A 25,405-nucleotide genomic window follows, 5' to 3' on the forward strand; every position below is an offset into this window, starting at 1 on the left:
GTTCTTGCAGAGGACCCAGGTTCAGTTCTTAGCACACATGTAGTAGCTCATAACCATCCATAAGTCCAGTTTCAGGAGAGCCAATGCCTTCTGGCCTCTATGGGCATCAGTTATACATGTGGCTCACGTACATATACGAAGGCAAAACACTCACACATATAAAATAAATCTAACAATTTTTTTCTTAAACAGTTGTTTCCCTGTGAGTTCAATCAGATGAAGCCTATATGTAAGACATGAATGTGTCACATCTGAACCAATCACCAACCTTGGGCAAAGATGCAAAAGCAGCTAGTAAGGTCATTCAGCAAAGCATGAGAACATGCAAATTAGAAAGGTTTGGTGCAAACGAGAAATATGAGAAAAAGAGTCAATATTTAGTACCTTTAAGCTTGGTATGGTTGTGAAGGAGTGGATCAGCAGAGACCATGCAAGGCCACCAAGGGTAACCTGACACTTTGGACCACACCAAATCACCCACGTTGTATTTCAACAAGAGGTCTCTGTCTCTGCCAGTATTTGGACAGGACTCCTTCTTAACTGGAATCTGAAAAGTGAACAACAAAAGACAAATATTAACATTTAGTAATTATCCTTAAATTCAGCATTCTATCTACAAAGAACAAGTATTTATCAGAGGTTTAAAGCCAGAAGTTAATTAAAGGCTCAAATCATGTATGGAGAGGACTAGGGGTATAACTCATTGGAAGAGCACTTGTCTTCATGCTTAAGGCCCTGAATTCAGTCTTCAGAGAATGTGCCCCTTAAAGTATTTTAGATTTCATCTTCACTATCAATCACTTCTCACAACTGCTTTCTCTCATTCTCACCTACAGCATTATCAGAAAGCTGGATACACAGCAAATTCTCAATATTACAAAGTTGGTGCTTTATTCACAGAACCCTCAGAACATATTGCCCCTACTCTGACCACATAAGTATCTGATAGTGGATCTTTGAGAATATGTGCCTCAATCAATATGTCAACCTCCTGTGCTGAAGCAGAGGCCCTAGCTCCACCATTAGTGTAAAGACGAGCACTTTGTACCCATGTATGAGCATGTGTTCTGAGTGCTCAAAGATCTCTTAAGCTCAGTTTCCCCAGCTCTGGAACATGGGCAAACTGAACATCCTCTTAGAGCAATTCTTCCCCAAGACATTCTAGGTCCTGGCTCCTATTGCATAATTACTCTCAAATCTCATTGGCTATTAGAAATTTGTAAGCATGGCACTGAAGGCTACTGGAGATTCATATTATATTTTCAAGAGATATTAGTGCTAAAATGATTGCACAGCGTCTCAGTATTCTATTCCTCACTTTGTAAGTAGAAGATAATTTTAACCAAATCCAGTGGCAGAAGTAGGAAGAAAAGTCTAGTCTGTGACAACATGCATAGGTCTCCTCAAAGAACTGTGAAAGCTTAAGGTTCACCTCATCTATAAGCATATCCAAAAATCTCTGAATCAGCCCAGGTTATTATACTGGTCTTTTAAAAGATTAACCTTTGGGCTGCACATGGTGGTACATACCCTTAATCTCAAATCCTAGCATCTAGGAAGCAGATATATATATATATATATATTCCAGGCAAGGGCTACATAGTGTTCTCTTCCACTCCAAAAAAAGGAAAAACAAAGATTTACTTTTGGAATTATATTAGCAAGAGAACAGCTCTTCAAAACCACTGTTTTTTAAACCCTCAAAGTACTTTAAGGATTTCAAGGAAATTTCAACTGTTCTTTATCTGTGGTAATTCTGAACAAAACTTCATAACTACAATTTTAAACTAAATATTTCAACTTTCATGATGTTCACAATTCTTATGAGTTTCAACTTACCTGCTCTGAGTTTTTCCAGCTGCAATGTCAACAAACACCTAGTACCCTCCAAGCCATCAGCCTGGATGAGCAGAGATCTGTTCGGTGTCCCTATTTCTTTGTACCAAGGCCAAGGTCACTTAGCTGTCTTACATGATCTATACTTATTCAAGCGTCAGGACCACCCTGCAGGTCATTTTTATAACACTGGTGACACAAACCATCTAACAGAGTAAGAACCACATGTTCTTCCACTTGAAGTTAGGGCTATTCCTCCTCAGCCTTTGATGAATTAACCAGCACATGCCCACTTATATACAAAGTACTGGGCTCTGCAGTAAAAACCAAGAATAAGAAAATGTGTGACATAGTCTTATCGTCAAGGAGGCAGCCAGCTACTGAACCACTTGGTTGAAGAGACCACAAAGTAGACCGTGGCATATGCAGAAAACATGACAGTAGCACCTCTGCATAGCACAGCTCTGCTCCATCATTCACTGGCACATACTTAAGTCTAATATATCTCCACTAACCAGTCAGTCTAAGAATACCTGGTAGATGGAACCCATAAAAACAGTAGACCTAACAAGGTCGTGAAAAGTGACAGACCTAGATTCAGAAATAACTGTTCTTGTTTTTTCAGACAGGGTCTTAATATGTAACCCTTGCTGGTCTTGAACTCAGAGATCTACCTACCTCTGTCTCCTGAGTGCTAGAATTAAAGGTTTTGACCACCACACCCAGCTTTCCTTTAGCCATTTTAATCCTGAATGGTTAACCCAACTAGGCCTCTCAAGTGGCACAACTAGTGGCTATGGTATCTAAAGATGGTAATGTCCAAATATTTGGAAGCCCAACAACCAACTAGGAACCAAGCCTCAATCGATATCACCTGTACAGGACCAAGGCAAAAAAACAACAACTGCCAGCACCAGGGTTGGTCCCCATTCCTTCTACCTGCCATCATATTTTTAAGGTTTCGCACATGGGTCTCATGCACACCATTCATTGTCACATAACCCAATAGAATCCTTCACAAATACCTTTTTATCTGCAGGACTTGAGATCTTGGACACTAAAGCTGCTTCCACAAGGCCCTGCTCCAGTAAAGAGTCATATTTTATGCTCCTCTTCCTGTTCCTCCTAGTCTTATTATCCGATTTTTGTCCATTTTCTTCTGACTGAGACACATCAGCAGCACTGTCACCACAAATTGAAGATTCAAAGAGAGGTTTCCCATTCATGTATGTTTTTGTGATTTTCAGTTTAATTTCTGGAGAGCCATTTTTAATAGGAGTAGTATTGGGTGGGGTCCCAATTCCTTTCACTTCCTGGGATTCAAAACACAATTTAGCATCATGAGCACCAGGTTCTCCATTAAACACTCGGGAAGTAAGATCTTTCAACTTCTCTGCTGGAAGAAAGGGGAGTGCATCATGGCCATTAAATTTCTGCATGACCCCCTCTTGTAGGCTGTTAGAAAGTTGAGCTTTGCTGAGGAATACAGAACATTCATGATTCACTTCACAGTTCTGAGTCTTCCCATTTGCATTGCCAAGGATTTCTGGTGCCTGCTTCATCTTCATGCACTTTACAACTTTCTGAACAGAAAGAGGGCTTTTTCTGATGCTAAATTCCATCCAGCCTAGATGCTTTGGTTCTTAGAACACTACAGCATTTAAAAAAAAAAGTAAAAGGAAGGAAAAAAAAACATATTACATTTAAACCTAGGAGAAATGTGCCAATATCTCTATAGCTTTGTTGGAGTTGAGTTTTATTCTGTTTTGTCTTTTGAGGCACTTTATGATGTTTTATATAATAATCTAGACTGTATAAGGCAATTTTCATATCACAAAATAATACAACTGAAGAGACAAGTCATTTTTAAGAGAGAAAATAGTCAGGAGCAAAGTCCAAGTATACCACTACCACCAATAACTAATACGGCAGGGTGCCCACTTAAGAATTTAACTTGCAGGCTAGAGAGCTGGCTCAGAAGTTAAGAGCCCCTAACTGCTCTTGCAGAGAACCCAGTTTCAGTTCCCAACACTACACAGTGGCTCACAACCACCCTTCACTCTAGGATCTGACACCCCTTCTGGATTTCCAAGAACTAGGCACACTTGTAGTACACAAACACACAAGCAAAATATCCATACACATTTAAAAAATTAAAATGAATTAAAAATTACAACAGTGAAGTAAGTAGTATTAAAAAGACCATATGTTGCCATACCAGAGTAGGATTATGTTCTGAACTACACTGGAAGTTGAGGTAGGAAGAACACTTGTTCAGGACCTTTCTGAGCTATAGAATAAACTCAAAACCCATATATCTAACTTAGTGATACTGTCTCAAAATAAAAAGTATGGAGAGCTAGGGATATGCTCAGTAGTAAGGTGACTGTCTGGTATGTATCAAACCCTAGGTTTAATCTTAACTATTAAGAAAGGTAAAAGGGAGATCTAAGTGGAAAATCTGTAGCTAACAAATACTGTATTAAAAAAAAATCAAAATGTCAATGGATGGTTTTCTTGGGTTTGTTTTTTTTCCCCCTCGAGACAGGTTGTCTCAGTGTAGCTATGGAGCCTATCCTGGAACTCACTCTGTAGCCCAGGCTGGCCTCGAACTCACATAGATCCACCTGCCTCTGCCTCCCAGTGCTGGGATTAAAGGTGTGTGCCACCACCACCTGGCTGGATGGTTTTCTTTTAAAGATGTATTATTTTATGTGCACCAGTGATTTGCCTGCATATGTCTGTGTACCACAGGAGCACTTTTAGTTCCCAGTGCTTATGGGGGTCAGAAGAGGGTATTGGATCCCCATGGAATTGGAATTAAGGATGATTGTGAGCCACCATATGGGTGCCGGAATTGGAACCTAGGTCCACTACAAAAGGAGCAAGTTTTCTTAACCACTGAGCAATCTCTCCAACCCCTTAATAGATTATCTTAATGGCACACTGGAAGCTAGTTATAGTGGTATATGACTTTAATCCCAGCACTCAGGAGGCAGAGGCAGGCGGATCTCTCTGTGTTCAAGGCCTGACTGATCTATAGATTCCTTTTTTTTTTTTTTTGAAGATTTATTTTTTTTTTAAATAGAAATCAATAAACTTTTTTAAGAGTATTTTTTTTATTATATATGCAGTGTTCTGCCTGCATGTGTCCATGCAGGCCAGAAGAGGGCACCAGATCTCATTACAGATGGTTGTGAGCCACCATGTGGTTGCTGGGAATTGAACTCAGGACCTCTGGAAAAAGCAGTCAGTGCTCTTAACCTCTGAGCCATCTTTCCAGCTCCTATTTATTTATTTATTATGTCTACAGTGTTCTGCCTACGTGCATGCTTGCAGGCCAGAAGAGGGTACCAGATCTCATTATGGATGGTTGTGAGTCACCATGTGGTTGCTGGGAATTGAATTCAGGACCTCTGGAAGAACAGCCAGTGCTCTTAACCGCTGAGCCATCTCTCCAGCCCCTAGATTCCTTTTTTTAAAAAATAATATTTTCTCAGACATTTAAAGAAATGCTCAACATCCTTAATCATCAGAGAAATGCAAATCAAAATCTGAGATACCACCTTACACCTGTCAGAATGGCTACGATCAAAAATACCAATGACAGTCAATGTTGGAGAGGATGTGGAGCAAAGGGAACACTCCTCCACTGTTGGTGGGAATGCAAACTTGTACAACCACCGTGGAAATCAGTATGGCGGTTTCTCAGAAAATTAGGAATCGAACTACCTCAAGACCCAACCATCACACTCTTGGGCATATACCCAAGGAATGCTGATTCATACCATAAAGATACATGCTCAGCTATGTTCATAGCAGCACTATTTGTAATAGCCAGAACCTGGCAACAACCTAGATGCCCGTCAACGGAAGAATGGATGAAAAAAATGTGGTACATATACACAATGAAGTACTACTCAGCAGAGAAAACCAACGAAAGCATGAAATTTGCAGGCAAATGGATGGAACTAGAAAAAATCATCCTGAGTGAGGTAACCCAAACCCAGAAAGACAGTCATGGTATTTACTCACTCATAAGTGGATTCTAGATATAAAATAAAGAACAATCAGACCACAACCCATAGAACCATGAAGGCTAGATATATATAGCATGGAGGTCCCTAGGATGACTGTGGCTTATAATAAATTTCAGTTTTACTCAATTATTGAAAAAAAATAGCCAAATGAATGGAAACACATGAACTATGAACCAAAGGCTGAGGGGCCCCCAGCTGGATCAGACCCTCTGAATAGGTGTGACAGTTGTTTGGCTTGATCAGTTTGGGAGGCAACTAGGCAGTGTGACCTAGTCCTGTGCTCATTGCATGAGTTGGCTGTTTGAAACCTGGAGTTTATGCAGGGACACTTGGCTCAGGCTGGGAGGAAGGGACTGGACATGCCTGGACTGAGTCTACCAGGTTGATCGCAGTCTTCAGGGGAGGATTTGCCCTGGAGGAGGTGGGAATGGGGGTTGGGCTGGGGGTAAGGGGAGGGGGTGGGAGGGGGGAGAATAGGGGAACCCGTGGCTGATATGTAGAACTGAATGGTATTGTAAAATAAAATAAATAAAATTAAAAAAAATATTTTCTCATTTATTTTTATTCATGTGTATGTCTATGTGTATGTATGCCATGCGCTTGCAGAGGCCAGAAGGTGTCAGATCCCCTGGAGCTGGAGCTATCAGGTAGCTTATAGCTGTCTGACATGGGTGCTGGAACTCAACTCATGTCCTCAGGAAGAGCAGTGCTCACTTTTAACCACTGAGTGATCTCTCCAGACTTATGGTCTAGAGTTTCAAAGGTCAGCCTAAACTACAAAGAGAGACCCTGTCTCAAAAATAAAATAATTTAAAGCACATTGGAGAAAACAGAAGAGTCAAAAAAAACTAAAAATAGATTAAAAATATTCAAGCCTTAAAAACAGGAAAAAAGGCCAGGCGGTGGTGGCGCATGCCTTTAATCCCAGCACTTGGGAGGCAGAGCCAGGTGGATCTCTGTGAGTTTGAGGACAGCCTAGGCTACCGAATGAGACCCAGGACAGGCTCCAAAGCTACACAGAGAAACCTTGTCTCAAAACAAAAACAAAAACAAAAAAACAAAAGGAGAAAAATTAGGAGAGGGGAGAATACAATTTCACCATTCTGTGGAACAAAATAAAAAGTCTGTATTCCCACCTTGCAAGTAAAGGGAGGATGAGGCAGAAAAAATATTGGGGGGGAGGGGGATTTAGTAAGACTAATTAACAGAGTCAGCTTAGCAAATCCCAAGCATGATGAAAATACAAGAAATTCATACCAAAGCACATAATTCAAATTGCTGAAAAAAACTGAGAAAAAAAATCTAAAAATAAAAAAATAAATAGATGACACTTATCAAACAGACTCAATTGAGTCTGGGCTACATTGTAAGTTCAAGTCCATCCTGAGCTTGGTATATTTCAAAAGAGAGTATATTTCAAAAACATAAGAGCTTTAGGCTGGAGAGTTTCAGTAGTTATGGATATTTACTGGGGGCTGGAGGTGGCTCAACTGTTAAGAGTGTTTGCTACTCTTCCTGAGGACTCATGTTCAATTCCCAGTCCCCACACACTGATTCACAACTGCCTGTAACTCCAGTTCCTGGGGATCCAACACCCTCTCTTCTGACCACTGTGGACACCAAGCACACATGTGGTCCACAAACATACATGCAGGCAAAACACACATACACATAAAATACAACAAATAAATCTTATTCAAAATTGTAAAAAGTAGCCAGGCAGTGGTGGTGCACGCCTTTAATCCCAGCACTCAGGAGGCAGAAGCAAGCAGATCTCTGTGAGTTCAAGGCCAGCCTGGGCTACAGAGCAAGATCCAGGAAAGGCGCCAAAGCTACACAGAGAAACCCTGTGTGTGTGTGTGTGGGGGGGGGGTACATACTGCTCTTCCACAGGACCCAAGCTCAGTTCCTAGCACCTATATTCCTAGCAGCTCACAAAAAAAAATCTGTAACTCCAGCTCCAGGGAAATCTGATTTTGGAAGATCTGATGTCTCTTGCTTCCAGGGGAACCTGCATTCACATACATATACCCACACACCACACACAGAAATACACAGTTAAAGATAAAATAAATCTCTAGAAAACAACAATGAATAAATAGATAAATCATGGACTGGGTGATACAGCTCACTAGTGGAGTGTTTGTCTAGCATGTATACAGTTCTATCTAAATTCAATCTACAGCAACAAAAACTTTAAATATCCATTTAAATACAAAACAGTTGTGGGACAATCTTTTTGTACACTGTGAAGATGTGTCTTTGCTAAGGCACCTTCTAATTGGTTTAATAAAGAGGTAAAAGGCGAATAGCTAGGCAGGGAGAAAAGGATGGACTTCAGAGCAGAGAGAACTTGGGATGCCAGACACCAAGGAGACACTGAAAACGTTAGACGTAAGCGGTACAAGGAGAGGTAACTGAGCTACGGGACAGAACGTAGATTAACAGAAACAGGTTAATTTGAGTCATAAGAGCTAGTTGAGGAAAAGCCTAAGCAAAGGCTCAACTTTCACAATTAATAGTAAGTCTCCACGTCCTTATTTGTGAGCTGGCGATCCAAAGAAAAGGCCGACTACAAATAGTAATATAGATGATAACTTATCAGAAACCAAGGCCAGGGGCTGGAGAGATGGCTCAGAGGTTAAGCACACTGACTGCTCCTCTAGAGGACCCAAGGTTCAATTCCTAGCACCCATAGGGAGGCTCACAACCTTCTGTTACTACAGTCACAGAAGATCTGACCTGACATCCTCTACTGGCTTCTTGGGCACCAGGAATGCACATGTTACACAGATAGACATGCAGACAAAATACTCACACATATATTTTTTTCAGTTTATTTTTTAATGTGTTCTGCCTGCATGTATGTCTATGTGAGGGTGTCAGATCCCCTGGAACTGAAGTTACAGACAGTTGTGAGCTGCCATGTGGATGCTGGGAATTGAACCTGGGTACTTTGGAAGAACAGCCAGTGCTCTTAGCCATTGAACCATCTTTCCAGGCCCCCATAAAAATTATTTTAATTAAAAAAGAAAGGTCAGAAGGCAGTACATTATTGTAAGAAAAACTGTCAATTTAACATATAGAAAAAAATATCCTTCAAGAATAATGACCAAACACATTGAGAAAAATTAAAAAGTTGTTACCAGCAGGCATGTAAGAAATGCTTGTGGGGAGAGTAGATATTTACCACTGGAAAAATAGCTCAGCTAGTAAAGTCACTTTCAGGACTGGGAAGATAAATTCAAATCCCCAAAATTCAAGTAAAGTTGGAATGAGAGAACTGATTTCACAAAGTTGTCCTCTTATCTTGACATAAGCCTATAGACACATTTTTGAGTACAGAAAGAGGTACATTTTTTTTTTTTAAAGTTCAAGATGAGAGCCAGGCATAGTGGTTATGGGCCTTTAATCCTGAACCTGGCACTTGGGAAGTAGAAGCAGAGAGATTTATGTAACTTCGATGTGTGCCTGGTCTACACAGAAAGTTCCAGCCTGGGATAAAAAGCAAGATTCTGACTGAAATAATTATTTAAAATTAAAACAATGTACACATTCCTTTAATCTCAGGAGGCAGAGGCAGGCGGATCTCTGTGAGTTCAAGGACAGCATGGTCTACAGAGTGACTTCCAGGACAGGCTCCAAAGTTACAGAGAAACCCTGCCTCAAATAAACAAAAAAAAAAGGTTAAAAAAAAAAAGCAAAACAATGTAATTATGCTTATTTCCACAAAAATAACTTTCTTTTTTTTTTCTTTTGAGACAGAATCTCCCTATATAGCCCTGGCCTGAAACTAACTATGCAGGCCAAGCTGACTCTGAACCAGATCCCACCTGGCTTTTTGAAAACTTGTTTTTTGTTTGTTTGTTTGTTTTTAACTTTTTCATTTTTTTTACATTGCTGGGGGTTGAAGCCAGGACCTCATACATACTAGGTAAATAATGTTCTACCACTGAGCTGCACCCCCAGGCCCACATATACACATTTAAATGGTCAATATGGTAAATTTTTATCATATATACATTACTCCACACATACACCCCATTAGAAGTAGACAAAGACTGCTTTCAAGGAGCTTACAAGCTCAAGAGAGGTCTAGGAAACCAGGAAGAATAAGAGAAAGGTAATTTTCAAAGGAAACCTGGCATTCATATTAAGAGCTTCCTATGTTTAGAGAAAGATAAATAAAACAGGCCACCAGATCGGTGTTGAAACTTCAGCACTTGAAAGATAAAATCTTTATCACTAAAAATCCAAAAGAGTAAGTTAGGATGCAATTACTAAGTTAAGATGACTCAGTGGGAGAGCTCTTACCTAGCATGTCCTAGATCCTATGTTCCACAGATCTCTAAGACCGAAGATTTCTTTAAAATCCCTAAGACTTTAAAAGAAGAAATAAGAATTGCTGGAGACTGTGAGACTCAGCAGATAAAAGTGATTAACAATCAACAACAAAACAAGCCTGCCTACCTGAATTCAATCCTTGGAACCCACAAAAAGGTGGAAGGGAGATTCCCAAAAAATTGTCCTCTGACCAACTTGTAAAGAAAAATAATCTCTTTACTAGAGCTTTATGCCCAGCTAAATTATCGTGCAAACACGAAGCTGAAGACACCAAATGTACAGATGAAGGGGGACTTACACATACAGCCTTTTCACAAAGAAACGATAGGAACTTCACCAAGATTATAAACCCAGAAGGAAAGAAGATCAGTCAACAAAGTTGAGAAGAATGGGTAATTCTAAAACAATTCTAAACAATTTTTATATTTGAAGATTTACACATACACACATACATAAGCTAGACACAGAAGACCTCATGCTGAAAGACTCACTACAAGCCTGGCAGCAGTGGCGCACGCCTTTAATCCCAGCACTCAGGAGGCAGAGCCAGACGGATCTCTGTTGAGTTCAAAGCCAGCCTGGTCTATAGAGCGAGATCCAGGGCAGGCACCAAAACTACATGGAGAAACCCTGTCTCGAAAAACCAAAAAAGAAAAAGAAAAAAAAGAAAAGAAAGAAAGACTCACTATGGACTGCATTGCATTCATGAATACAGGGCAGCTGTGGTCAAGGCCTAAACAAGACTGGGCCATTCAACATTTCATCATGAATGCTAGAGAAGCTCATGAGGCTCCACCTCTCCTGAGAGACTACTGGAAGTTAACGGTTGTTGGGAAATCTTCAATGGTACAGCTACAGGTAAATTGCCTGTGCTCCAGTAAATAACTTCCTACCCAAGTTCATGCTAGTAGCCATACTTACAGTGTGTCACATACACATACACACAAAATGAAATTACAAAAGGAACTTGGGAAGAAAGGTTTCAGCAGGAAAGAGAAGGGGTTCTATGGTGATATTTTATTTGTCTTGAAATGTGATTTTAATTTTATGTTAATAAATAAAGTTGCCATAGGGTCAGAGCTATTAGAGCCATAGCAAGAGCGTGATGGTTAGAAGAGCTAGGTAGATTTCTGTGTGTTCAGGGATACAGCCAGTATTGGAGACATACGCCTTTAAGACCTGGAGGGCGGTACTTACAGGCAGTGATGAGGCAGTCATGTGGTTGGGTTTACAACCAATGAGAAGGCAGAACAGAAAGACTATTTAAACACAGACAAACAGGAAGTAGCTCTCTCGCGGAGAAGTTAGGAGCACTGCAGGAGGTAAGATTTTATCTCTGAGCTCTGACCTCTCGGCTTTCTCTTTTACATTGGCTCTGTGTTTCTTATTTTAATAAGACGATTGGTTACATCTACAGGGTTCAGAAAGTACAAGGGATAAAAAATGACCAAAATTTATTATGAATGTTTAAAATTGTCAAAGAATAAAAAAGTCATTATATTGTATAATTTCATCTATATGAAATGTCCAAAATAGGTAAGTGCATACAGACAGAAAATAGCATGGTTTTCAAGAGCTGAGAGGAAGTTAGGAAGGGAAGTGACTTAGTTCAAAATTTTATGTTAAGATAATTTAAAGCCAGGCAGTGGTGATGCACGACTTGAATCCCAGCACTTGGGAGGCCTGGTCTACAGTTCCAGGACAGCCAGAGCTACACAGAGAAACCCTGTGTGTGTGTGTGGGGGGGGGGGGCGGCGGACCACGACCAAAGAGGGAGAGGTATAAAGTGTATTTGCATAAGACTATCCTTGTTCTACATTTCTATCTCCAGAAATGTCCCAGAGGTTCCTTTGACTGAGCACAATGTGACAGTGACAGACTGGGGTGATAGCTCAATGAGTAAAATGCTTGTATAGTGCAAGAATAAGAACCTGAGTTCGGCTGGGTGGTGATGGCACACACCTTTAACCTCAGCACTCAAGAGGCAGAGGCAGGTACACCCTTTGAGTTTTGAGGCCAGTCTGGTCTAGAGGGAGTTCCAGGACAGCCAGAGTTGCACAGAGAAATCCTGAAGGGAGGGAAGGAGGGAAGAAGGGAGGGAGTGATCGAGCAAAAGAACAAACATGAGTTCAGATCCCCAGAATTCAGGGAAATCTAAATGCAATACCACACATTTGTAATCTTGGCATTTTTACATTGAGATGGAAGCCAGAATTCCCAAAAGAATTCCCCAAAGCTTGTGAGCCACCTAGCCTGGTGTATACAAAGGCAAACTACAAGAAACTGTCTCAAATAAGGTAGAATGTGAGGACAAAAAAACTGGGGCTGTCCTCTGACTTCCACATGCTTGCTGGGGCATATGCATATACCTTACACACCCATAACAATTAAAGAAAAAGAGGCCATCAACTTGAAAAGGGTATTTATATAGAGGAGGGTTCTGTTGAGGAGAAAAGGAAAAGAGGAATGATGTAATTATAATCTCAAAAAATTTTTAATTACTTAAAAAATAATAATAGAGTCTGGGAGATATAGCTCAGTGATATCTTGTCTAGTATGCACAAGGCCCAATTTCTAAAACCTGCACAAATAGTAATAATAGTCCAAGGACCCACAGCAGGGCCCTGGATTGCTCTCCAATGGACTCGTGGCTTCTGATTCTTCACTCAGTTCACTAAATCATCAAGATCCCTGAGAGAACAAAAACATAATGGTAATGGAGAAACAAACTTGGGTTTAGATTTGCAAGGCAGATACTGAACAAATAAAAAGCACTAATATTTATTTCAAATGAATTTTAAGCTGGGCATGGTGGCTAACTCCTGTGATCCCAGCACCTAGGAGGTAGAGACAGGCAGATCTCTGTGAGTTCAAGGCCAACCTAGGACAGTTGTAGAACAGTCAAGACTAGATAGTGAGACCATGACTTAAAAGGAAAAACAAGAGTGGTATCATATACCTAGAATCTCAGAACTTTCAAGGTAGAGGAAGAAGGGTGGAGACGAGAGGATCTCAGATTTAAGGCCAGCCTAGAATACATGAAATTGTCTCACAAAAAGCAAAACAATCACAGAAGGAAAAAAGAGGGAAGGACTAATTTCCCTACATGCACCTTTCTCAACAGCCTCATTCTATGAGTTTTTACTTTTGATAGTATTGCTTCTTCGGCTGAAATACATTTCTCTCTCCCATTTGCTAGAAATTAGACAAGCTACTCACTCTCCTAACAGTTCATGCTTATCTCAAGTTGCCAAGTGAATGAATCTGAACAGAAAAGCAACAAGGAACAGACAGAGGAGGAATGCAACAAGGACCCTCTGGTCAGACACCAGACATTGCAATATCCAAGTCATATTCAGACAAAATCCTGAAGTTATGGGTTGGCCACATTCTTCTTTGCCACCATGCAAATTTCTTTTATGATCTGGGCAGAGGGTATGTCACTGTTTTTCCTTCAGTCCACCATGTACCGCACATCTCCACATGTAACTCAGTTCTAGGGATACAAATGTGAACACAAGGTAAGTGCCCCACCTTTACAGAGCTTCCACATAAGCAAAGAAGGCAAGGAGAAAACAAATGAGGTCATTACTGCAATAGCAGGGGGCAGAGAAAAAAAAAAGAGCAGCTTAAAGGAATCCAGAGAGCAAAGAAACACAATTTTATTTATTTTTATGTGTATGGGTGTTTTGCCTGCATGTATACCCGTGCAACACTTGAAAGCCTGGTGCACATGGAAGCCAAAAAGGGTATCAGATCCCCCAGAACTAGTAACAGACAATTGTGAGGTCATGTTGGTGCTAGGAATTGAACCTGGGTCCTCTGAAAGAGGAGCCAATACTCTTAAGCACTGAGCTACATAATTTTTTAACCACCTATTTTTTTTGTTTTAGTTTTTCGAGACAGGCTTTCTCTGTGTAGTCCTGGCTGTCCTGGGACTTGCTCTGTAGACCAGGCGGGCCTCAAGTTCAGAGATCCACCTGCCTCTGCCTCCAGAGTGCTGGGATTAAAGAAGTGTGCCACCATTGCTGATTTAGTCATTTAATTTTTTAAAAAGGTTTATTTTTTCAGTGTCTGTCTCATGTATGTACACAAAATACATATATGTCTGATGCAAGCAGAACCTAAGAAAGTCAGATCCCCCAGAACTAGAGTTACAGACAGTTGTGAGCTGCTATATGGATGCTGGAAACCAAACTGGGTCTTTACCAAGAGCATACATGCAGAAAAAAACACTCATACACATAAAATTAAACAAAAAAATCTTGAGTCATGTCACATGTCTTTAGTCCCAGTACTTGGGATGCAGAAGCAAGTGGGTGTCTGTGAGTTCAAGGCCAGCCTGGTCTACATAGTGAATTCCAGGAGAACCAGAGCTATATAGCAAGACCCTGTCTCGAGAAAACCAAAGAATAAAATTTTGCCTACTTAAGCCCCATTTCTCCATATTACAGCCCCAACACTAGCCAATCATCATCAATATCTCTTACCAGGTCTATCATTGCAATCTCCTAACCAGCTTATCAATCAACAAACTCCTAGGTATCAGATCTATAGGAAGGGCTTGCTAGACCACAGATGCTAGGCCCCACTCCAAAGCCCATGTCTCCGTGAGTATAGGATAGAACTGAGGAACCTGAATTTCTAACAAGTTCTTGAGCAGATTGATACTGACAGATTGGGGACAAGACTTTGAGAACCGTAGGTATAGGTTATAGTACAGCAGCAGACCCAAAACCATTTGTTATGTGGCTCATACTGAAGGAGTCTTTCTCATTCATAGTACACACTCATTTATTTCCAGTAAGAAACAGGAAAATGGGAAAATGATAAAACATACATATATACATACATATATATACATACATATATATATATGTGTGTGTGTGTATATATATATATATATATATATAACTTTCACTCAAACAAGCAGGTGAAATAATTCAGTTGGTAAAGTGCTTGCTTTGCAAGCATAAGGACCTAAGATCATATCCCCAACATTTACTTAAAAAGATAGGTGTGGCTGGGCAGTGGTGGAGCATGCCTTTAACCCCAGCACTCGGGAGGCAGAGCCAAAAGCCAGGTGGATCTCTGTGAGTTCGAGGCTAGCCTGGGCTACAGAGTGAGTTCCAGGAAAGGCACAAAGGTAGAGAAAAAACCCTGTCTCAAAAAACAAAAATAACGGGGCTGGGGAATTTAGCTCAGTGGTACAGCGCTTGCCTAGCAAGTGCAAGGCCCTGAGTTCGGTTCTCAGCTCCAAAAAAAGAAAAAAGACAGGGAAAAAAAGCTAAAAATAAATAAATAAATGAATGAATGAATAAATAAATAGACAAATAAATAATAACAACAACAACAACAAAAGATAGGTGTAATGGTGTGTGCCAGTAATCCTAACACTGGGGGGAGGAAATAGGAGGATCCTTGGGGTTCATTGGCCAACCAGTTTAGCCAAAACAGTAAGAAATGCTCAAAAAATTAGAGATCTCTGTGAATTGGAGGGCAGCCTAGTCTACACAGCGAGTTCCAGGACAACCCAGACTACAAAGAGACCCTCTCTCAAAAAAGAGGCAGTAGTCCAGAGAGATATTTCATAGTTAAGAACACCTTGTTCCTGCAGAAGAGCCAGGATCGGTTCCCAGTACCCACATGGTGGCTTACAACTCCAGTGGTGAGGGATTAACTCCACTTCCAAGAGACTCAATGCCTTCTTCTGGCCTCCATGGACATTGCATGGGTGTGATGCACAAACATGTAAGCAAGCACTCACACACAGAGAATAATGAATAAAAAATATTTTCAATTAATGTAAAAAGAGATCGAGAAAGACAGCTGATGTCAACCTATTATCCATACATGTATACACGCACGCACGCACGCACGCGCACGCACACATATGCACACTCGAGACTGTAATTTGCCTGATGTGATCAAAAAAACATTAAAAAAAAAACCCTTTCATGGCTGGAAGGTGTAGTGCACGCCTTTTATCACAGCACTGGAGAGGCAGAAGCAAGTGGATTCCTGGGGCTGTTATACAGAGAAACCCTGTGGGGCAGACCTTTTCACTTAGAAATGATATGCTGGGCTGGTAAGGTAAAAATGTATCCAACCAAACCTGATAACCTGAGTTCAATCCTAAGAACTCACATGGTAATAGGAAGAGAACTCACTCCTACAAGTTACCCTCTGGCTCCCACACAGGGAACCACATGCATTCAAATAAATATAAATATAAATACAAACATATATACTACTTTTCTTTTTTTCTTTTATTTATTTTATGTGTATGGGTGTTTTGCCTGTATGTTTGTGCACCACACCCACAGTGCCCATAGAGGCCAAAAGAGGTACCTCAGTTCTTCAGGGAATGTAGTTACAGACAGCTGTAAGCTCATGGATGCTAGGGATTGAAACTAGGTCCTCTGGAACAGCAACCAATACTCTTAACCACTAATCTATCTCTCCAGCCCCTAATATGCCACTTTTCACTAACCAAAGCAAACCACACAGCCACATGAAATTTTAAAGGAATGAGCTGTTCAAACATATCAGATACACAAAGCAGAGAAAAATGGAAAGTGTCTAATCTGAACTGGTTACTTTAGGCTGGTTATTTATAAATACTCTTTTTATGGTGGCATCCAGCATGATGACATGTGCCTTTAATCCCAGCACTCAGGAGGCAGAAACAGGAGGATGTCTGTGAGTTCAAGGCCAGACTGGTCTACATAGTGAGTTCCAGGACAGCCAGGGCTACATAGTGAGAGACCCTGTCTTAAAAAAACAAAAACCAGACAAAACATTCCTCTCATCACCTCCATCCAGAGCCCTCTAAATAGACTTTCCAAACTAGGCATGGTGGTGCATGTCCTTAATCCCAGCATTTGTGAGGCAGAGGCCAGCCTGGTCTACAAAATGAGTTCTGGGATAGCCAAGGCTACACAGAGAAACGCTGTCTTGAAAAACCTAAATTAATTAATTAATTAAATATAATTTTTAAAAAGACAACAATAAAAATTAAAAGAAAAAGAAAAAAAGAATAGGCTTTCCAACCTGGCAGTAGTGGTGGTTCACACCCTTAATCCCTTTAATCACTCAGGAAGCAGAGGCAGGCAGATCTCTGTAGGTTTGAAGCCAGCCTGGTCTACAGAGTGAGTTCCAGGACAGCCAGGGCTACACACAGAAACCCTGTCTCAAAACAAAACAACAGGCTTTCCAAAGCACATAAATTTATGCTGCACATGTCACCTAACTCCTATACAACAGTACTAGAACCTAACACTGTCTCAGGATAAAAATACCAACAGCTAAAAGATCCTCCCCCAACATCCCATACAGCTGCCCAGATCCTTTCCAGCCTCACCTACTACTCTAGTCATACAGGCTTTTTCCTCCCTCCTGAATATTCGTACTTACCCTCTACCAAGTTGACACCCCAGACCACTTTTAGCTCTGCTCCAAATCAACCCATGAGGAAGTTTTCTTGATACCATCAGTATAACCTCCCTAGTGGACATACCTAGATCTCTCCTTCAAGAGTTGCTTTTTTTGTTCTGGGAACTCTGAATACACATAAAATGGCAGAGCAGGTAGAATCTGCTCATACTATCATCCATATAAGCCAGCTCTGATCTAACCACACACCCACCCTGTCTCCTGTTAAAAGTGTAAAATAAATCTGATTGCAAATCATTGTTAGTAAATGTTTGTATACATGTTTAAGACGTAGAGATTCTTGTGTTGCTTATAACACCACTATCAAAGATGTTTTTAACATTTTTTTCTTAGTAACAAATCTAGACATTGTTCCAAATTCTTTTTATTTAAATTAGTAAGAAGAGAATGAACCCAGGGACTCTAGCTCTATTACTGAGCTATATCCTCAGCACTCAGTACTCTAATGTCTAATTTCCTCAAATGTGATAAATGATATTAACCATTTCTTTATTTGACCAGATACAGATGCAATACGCCCTACACATCGTCAGTGTAATTCCAACTGCTTATCATCTACAGTCCTCTCCTGTCTTTAATTGTGGAAGAAAACAGGTTGCTAGTCTTGAAGTTTCCTGTGTCCTTACTTCTGTCAATGGCAATCCTGTGGCATAGTTTAAAATGTTCCTCTCTTCAGTAGTTTTATCACCTGTTAAATGTGGATATTTCATCAAATTTGCTGTTGTTTTTTTTTTTCTTCCAAGACTATCCCACATATTTTCAAAAACAAAATTTTTGTCTTTTTTTCTTCCTGCTTTGTTCTCTCACAGGTCACTAAACTTCATAGGATAAAGGACAAGGGTTCTAGCTTCTTCCTGTCATAGGGCTAATCTCAGTTATTTCTTCAATAAAGAAAAAAATATTAGACAGAAGGCCAGGGAGATAGCTCAACTGGTAGTAGAGGGCTTATACAGCATTCAGCATAGCATGCTGGAAGCCTGGGGCTCAATCTCTAGGACCACATAAAGTGGGTATGGTGGTATATGCCTCTAATCCTAGCATTTGAAAGCTGAAGGCAAGAGGATTAGAAGTTCAAAAAAATAGTAATTACTATTATTATTATTATTATTATTATTATTATTATTATTATTGTGTTTATATATGATGTGTGTTTATAACTGGCACAGCAAACATATCACATCAATTGTGGCAGAGGACAACTTTTGGAAGTCAGGTCACTAATTCCATTGCAGGTAAGAGGATCAACTAAGGCCATCATACTTGTGCACAAGTATTTTTACCCAATGAGCCATCTCTCTGGCCCAAGGATGTGAAGTTCAAAGTTATCCTCAGCTACAGAATGAGTTCAAAGCCAGCCTTGACTATATGAGACCCTGTCTGAGGGAGGGAGGGAGAGAGGGAAGGAGGGAGGGAATGAATCTATCAATCAAACAGGCAGGCAGGCAAATAAGGGGAAAAAACCCAGCAGGTAAAAGCACATGCCAAGCAAACCTAACAAAGAGTTCCATCTTTGGAAACACAAAAAGCTGTGTACAGGGGGGCAGGTTTGGTGGTGCATACCTTTAATCCCAGGCAGGCAGATCTCTTTGAGTTTGAGGCTAGCCTGGTCTACATAATGAGTTCCAGGCCAGCAAGGGTTACACAGTGAGATCCTGTTTTGTTTTTTTAAAGCTAGATACAGAGGCACACATCTATAATCCTAGCACTCTGACACGCATGAGAGAAGGCAGCAAAGGAGACCTCACCTCAAGATAGGGGAAAATTAATCTCTACATGAATACCCGCTCTCATACACAAGAATCACACATACAATAATAATAGTAATAATAATAATAAAATAAAATAGAAATAATAAGGAAAGAATGGCAGGAGTCAGGTATGGTGCACATGCTTGCAGTTCTAACACCTGGAAATCTGAGACAGGAAGATCAATCACCACAGTTGAAAGTTAGCCTGTTATACATACCAAGTTCCAAACCAGCCAGAGCTATATAGCAAGACTCTCTCAAAAACTAAAAATGAGTAAATCAATTATATATGTGTGTGTATAGATACAGAGAGAGAGAGAGAGAGAGAGAGAGAGAGAGAGAGAGAGGGGGAAGGAAGGAAGGAAGGAAGGAAGGAAGGAAGGAAGGAAGGAAGGAAGGAAGGAAGGAAGGAAGGAAGGAAGGAAGTGTGAGGCATTAAGTAGAAAACGGTAATGGCCTTTGCCCCTTCTATCCACTTACAGATAGTTAGGTTACAACTTTTTCCTGAGAGCCAGACAGTAGTGGTGCATGCCTTTAATCCCAGTACTTTGAAGGTAGAGGCAGGCAGATCTCTGTGAGTTCGAGGCTAGCCTGGTCTACAGAGTGAGTTGCAGGACAGCCAGGGCTACACAAAGAAACCCTGTCTCAAAAAAACAAAAAACAAAGAAAAAAATTATAGAGCAGCAGAACAATAATTTCCCAGGCCCTGCAAATTATCACATAAAGCAAAGTGACTGTAAGCAAGTCCTTTAACTAACATCTTTGCGATTCCTGCTGTGATATTTAGTTAAGATGAAGTAAAGAAGACTTTTCAGGGGCTGGAGAGTTGGCTCAGTGGTCAAGAGGTCTTACAAAGGACCCAAGTTCTATTCCAGCACCTACATGGTAGCTCACAACTGTTAAATTCCATCCCAGGGTATCCAATACCCTGTCTGACAATCTTGGGCACCAGGCACACACCTGGTGTATCTATATACATTCAAACAAAACACTCACAGACATAAAATACTGAAGTAAATTAAATAAATAAATAAATAAATAAGCAAGGACCGTGGGAGCAGCACTGAGACAGAGGCAGGCAGATCCCTGAGTTCCAGGACAGCCAGAACTACACAGGGAAACTGTTTCAAAAAGAAAAAAAAAAAAAAAAGACTTGCAACTCAAAAAGCTGTGTATATAGAAATACTGACTCCTGAAAGTTGTATATTGATTCCTACATGCAAACCAAAAGCTGCCCCCTCCACCACACACACACTATAAATCTTTTTAAGTTGCATAGAACAAAGCTCCACATAGACAACACTAACTTCTAATCTTTAAAAGGAAGCAATACAAACCTCCTATTTCCTTTTTTTTTTTTTTCTTTTTTGGTTTTTTGAGACAAGATTTAGATGTAACAGCCCTGTCTGTCACAGACCTGGATTTTTATAGATCAGGCTGGCCTCAAACTCAACGATACATCCACCTGCCTCCAGAATGCTGGGACTAAAGGCATGTGCCACCACACCCAGCCAAACCTATTGCTAATTGAAAAAAAAAAATTCTAAACCCACACAATCCTGTGAAATAAAAATCCTTAGAAAAATATCAGATAATACCCAAAACCTGCCTCCATTTGTTAACTGAGTCCCTTCTACATCCAGGTGCTAAAGATACCAGGCACCAGACATGATCCTTCCCTTGAAAAACTCACTATTTAAAGAGGATGATATGAAACCTGGGCAATATGGTGGAGGCCTGACACAATATCATGACAAATTTGGCACAACACAGTACATCTGGTATATCTGGGCTTCGGTTCCAGATATGCACCACCAGTGAAAGCAGGCTTTCCAGAGACAAGATCTGAGCCATCAAAAACTACTGTAGGGGGCCATAGAAATGGCTCAGCAGTTAAGAGACTTGCTGCTTTTGCAGAGGATCTGGGTTGTTTCCAGCCCCAACATGGTGGCTTACAACCACCAATAACTCTAGTCCCAGAGATCCAATGACCTCTTTTCATTTCTGCAGGTACCAGACACTCACATGATACATGTACAAACATGCAGATAAAACACCCACACACATAAATAAAATCTAATGAACAATAATAAATAAATAAATAAGAATACCACTAAAGCTCAAGAAATAAATCAAGCCTATCTCAAAAGAGATGGGCAGCATGACAGTGTAATCTTGGGTCAACAAAAGACTTATTAGAGGACAGTCCAGGATAAAGGGAATCCTCTAGACCTAAAGATTCTTATTACCATGGAACAGCGGAATGGATCTAGGGTACTTTCCCAAACAAAGAGATCAAAGCCTTCTTTCAGAAAGAACAAAGGTAGGTCACAAACTAGGCCTTTCTTCCCTTTCACTTTACAGCAAGGTAAAAATGGGGCCAGTACTAACTCATTTTCATACTATAATTACCATAATATCTGGCCACTTCTCCTTTTTACCTTTCCAGCCTGTCAAAAATCTCATCAGGGATCCAAGAGACAGCTCAGGAGGTAAAGGTGCTTGCCACCAAGCCTGACAACCTGAGTCTGGTTCCTACAGCCCACACAGTACAAAGAAAACTGCTAGCTGTCCTCTAACCTCTACATGCACACCATAGCATGGTGACATATGAATCATGGCATGAGCATTTAAGGGCACACAACTTAAAAGCACATACACATCAACTCCTACTCTTGTATCTGTCCTTTCTTCCTACTGTCATCTCTTATGTCTCATACTCTATTCTAGTCCTAGTCTGCAGGCCTCCTCACTGACCTCTTCTACCAGTCCTTGGCTCTTCTCTTTCTCCTCACATACCAAGACAAGTATGCTCACACAACCCCATTCATCCACACCACTTTTAAGATATCACACAAGGGCTGGGTGGTGGTGGTGGTGGTGGTGGTGGTGGTAGTAGTAGTGGCGCACGCCTTTAATTCCAGCACTTGGGAGGCAGAGGCAGGCAGATCTCTATGAGTTAGAGTCCAGCTTGGTCTACACAGCAAGTTCCAAGACAGTTAGGGCTGTCACACAGAGACACTGTCGAAAAACAAAACAAACAACAACAACAAAATCACACAAGGACTAAATGATGGTTCATTCAAATAGCCAGTGCATATCTTTCATTCATTAAACACCATTTTAGTTACTGAGGATAAAAGGTAAGAGACAAAGTCCCCACATACACAGATATCTCAATGGATACAGAAAGGACAAACAAACATAACACATTAAGTGCTACTGAGAAAATGTAAAGACTGAAGGGAATGCCAGACAAGTTAAGTGTGGTTGTTTTTTTGTTTTTGTTTTCTCCCCGCCTCCCCCCATGTGGTTGTTTTTTGAGACAGGGTCTTACTATGTAGTCCTGGCTGGTCTAGAACTCACTAAATAGGCCAGGCTGGTCTTGAACTCATAGATTCTCCCACATTTGCCTCTTGAGTGCTGGGACTAAAGGAATGAACCACCACACCCAGCATCAAGGGAGTATTAAAATAGCAGTGAGCGACAATGTCTAAGAAGTTTGAACAAAAACCTCTGAGGATAACAATCAAGTTACTCAGACATTTGTTGAACACTCCAGACAGAACAAATAGTATTCCAGTGGTCCGAGGCACAGTGGGACTAGGATTTACGGCAAGCAAGAGGTATAGCTAGAACAGATCATAATAAGAGACCAGAAAAGGTGAGGGAAGAAACAAATACTAAAATCTTACCTACAACAGCCTTCCCAAACAGGCTTCTAGCATGAGGCTCAAACTAAGACATAGCTGAAGGAACTTAATAGTAAAGTGCGCCCATGCACACAAGGCAGAGTATGCATATATGGTAGGAAAGAGGAATAAAAACTAACCATGCAAAGGCTTGAGAGGAAGCATGGCAAAAAGAGATGGGATGGGGCTGACAAGATGGCTAAGCAAATAAAAGTGTAAGCCTGGTACCCTGAGTTCAAACCCTAAAACCCACAGTAGAAGAACTCCTGAAAATTGTTTCCTGACCTCTACTTGTACACGTGTGTATACACACACACACACACACACACACACACACACACACACACACACACACACACAGATGGGGGCCAGAGAAATAACACAGTGGTTAAGAGCGCCTGCTGCTCTTTCAGGGGACCTGGAGTTTGCTTCCCAAAACCCATGTTAGGAGACTCACAACCACCTCTAACTCCAGCTTCAGAGGATCAGATACCCTCTTCTGACTTCCTGGGGCACTAGCAAAAACACACAACCTACATTCACACAAAGACACACATAAAATAAATCTTTTTAATTAAAAAAAAATTTAAGATTTATTATTTTATGTGGATAAGCCTTTTGCCTCCATGTATGTATATGCATCATATGCATGTCTGGTGCCAGAGGAAGCCAGAAGAGGTGTCAGATCTCCTGGGACTAACATTTAATCTCTTTTCTCCCAGAGTATTAACTATAAATAACCATTTCCAGAGAAACTAACAAATCATATTGATAGTTTGTAAACATGAGCCTAATCTAGTGCATAAGTGACTCCTTTTGCTTTTATATTTTATATACTTTATGGTTTTGCCTAACCCAGTAATACAGAGAAATCAACAAGAAACAGCAGAAAACTCTTGCTTCTTGTTGTCGTCATTTGTTGCGCTTACACACTTGCAATGTTTCAAGAGCTTATCTCCTCCATTTAGCATGATGAGCAAAAACTAGCTAACTGAGGCTGGCCTCATTAGCTAAAACATTTATTTATTTGTTTATTAATTATATAGCTAGAAGAGAGACCAGATAAAGATAAGAGAAGCCACAAGAAGTAGTTATACCTACAAGAGCCTTCCAAAACAGGTAGGAACCCCAGGGCTTGGCTTCCAGGATGAAACTCAAGCTAAGATGTATTTGAAGGGGGACCTCAGCTCAACTCTTTCTCTTCCATATTCAGCTTTCTGGAACTATTCTACTCCAACATGACTTAAAGAGAGACAAACAGGTCATATGCTAACATTAAATGGGTTGCTTACCCTAAGCCATCACTTAGTAGTTTAACTGAATTCCTGACATGAAAAAGTGAAAGCAAAAAACAGGGTGCCCAAGACTAACAAGTGTCCCATTTCCAAGAACTTATCCAAAAGGTGAGAAAGCCATTAAAAGGCTGTATGTCATGCTATGAAAGTCACAACAATCAGTGGCCCATGCCCAACAACAACCTGCATAAAGGCCTAGAACACCACAACTTTGGGAAGAGAAAGACTCTGATTTTACTGACTGAAGAAGAGGAGAGTGCAGCAGGAGACTAAGACACTTCTCTGAAGTTTTATGTATTCTATAGTCTTGAGCAATTCACCAGAAAATAAAACACAAAACTGGCTGCCCAGAAATGTGGCACACATCTTTAATCCCAGCACTCAGAAGGCAGAGGCAGGTGGATCTCTGTGAATTCGAGGCCAGCCTGGTCTACGGAGCGAGTTGGGCTACACAGAGAAACCCTGTCTCCTCCAAACAAACAAAAAACAACAACAAAACCCATACAATGTTGGAATATGTAAACATAAAAAAAAACGTGTCTTCAAAGCTAAAAATGTAGCTCAGTGGTTGAGAGCTTGCCTAAGCTCAAGGAACAGGGCTCAGTCTTCAACACATACACATAATATCTGGGCATAGCCCTTCCTGCTTGTAATTTGAGTACACGAAGACTGTTAGAAGTTCAAAGCCATCTTAATCTACATAGCAAGTTCTAAGCCAGCCATAGCTACTTACCAAGACCCTGTCTCAAAAAAACCTGTTTTCAATTCCCACTACTTAAAGTTATTTGGTGAATTAAAAAGAATAATACATTCAAATTATATTCTTCAGCTCATTTTAGCAGTTTTTTATATGTGCAATTACTTGGGAAGGAGACTCAATTTTACAGCTCATATAGGGCACATTTAACTAGTGTTTCCTATCTTCTCACCAGCAATTCTTAGTCTAATTCCACCTACATTCACGTTTTACACTGATTTGTCAAAACTGTAAAAAA

At 40.6% G+C, this 25,405-nt stretch overlaps 1 protein-coding gene and 1 long non-coding RNA gene across 6 annotated transcripts in view; one reads left to right on the forward strand and one right to left on the reverse strand.

Annotated features, from left to right (window-relative positions):
- Nsd2 (nuclear receptor binding SET domain protein 2) overlaps positions 1-25,405 on the reverse strand; it is an 85,987-nt gene that overhangs the window by 58,565 nt on the left and 2,017 nt on the right. For all 5 annotated transcript variants that reach the window (XR_013043100.1, XM_076547003.1, XM_076547004.1 and 2 more), the window contains 2 exons: positions 2,862-3,487; positions 385-547 (listed from right to left, as the gene is read on the reverse strand). Coding sequence is in view for 4 of the 5 variants with exons in the window: in XM_076547003.1 (XP_076403118.1) it covers positions 385-547; positions 2,862-3,458 (760 nt within the window). In the remaining variant the exon portion in view is untranslated. The remainder of the gene's footprint in view (positions 1-384; positions 548-2,861; positions 3,488-25,405) is intronic.
- LOC121832724 (uncharacterized) lies at positions 21,671-24,445 on the forward strand. Its single transcript, XR_013043101.1, has 3 exons — positions 21,671-21,746; positions 24,162-24,234; positions 24,329-24,445. It is a non-coding gene; the product is annotated as an uncharacterized LOC121832724 (long non-coding RNA).

Source organism: Peromyscus maniculatus, chromosome 10, assembly GCF_049852395.1.
Source record: "Peromyscus maniculatus bairdii isolate BWxNUB_F1_BW_parent chromosome 10, HU_Pman_BW_mat_3.1, whole genome shotgun sequence".
NCBI classification, from domain to species: domain Eukaryota; kingdom Metazoa; phylum Chordata; class Mammalia; order Rodentia; family Cricetidae; genus Peromyscus; species Peromyscus maniculatus.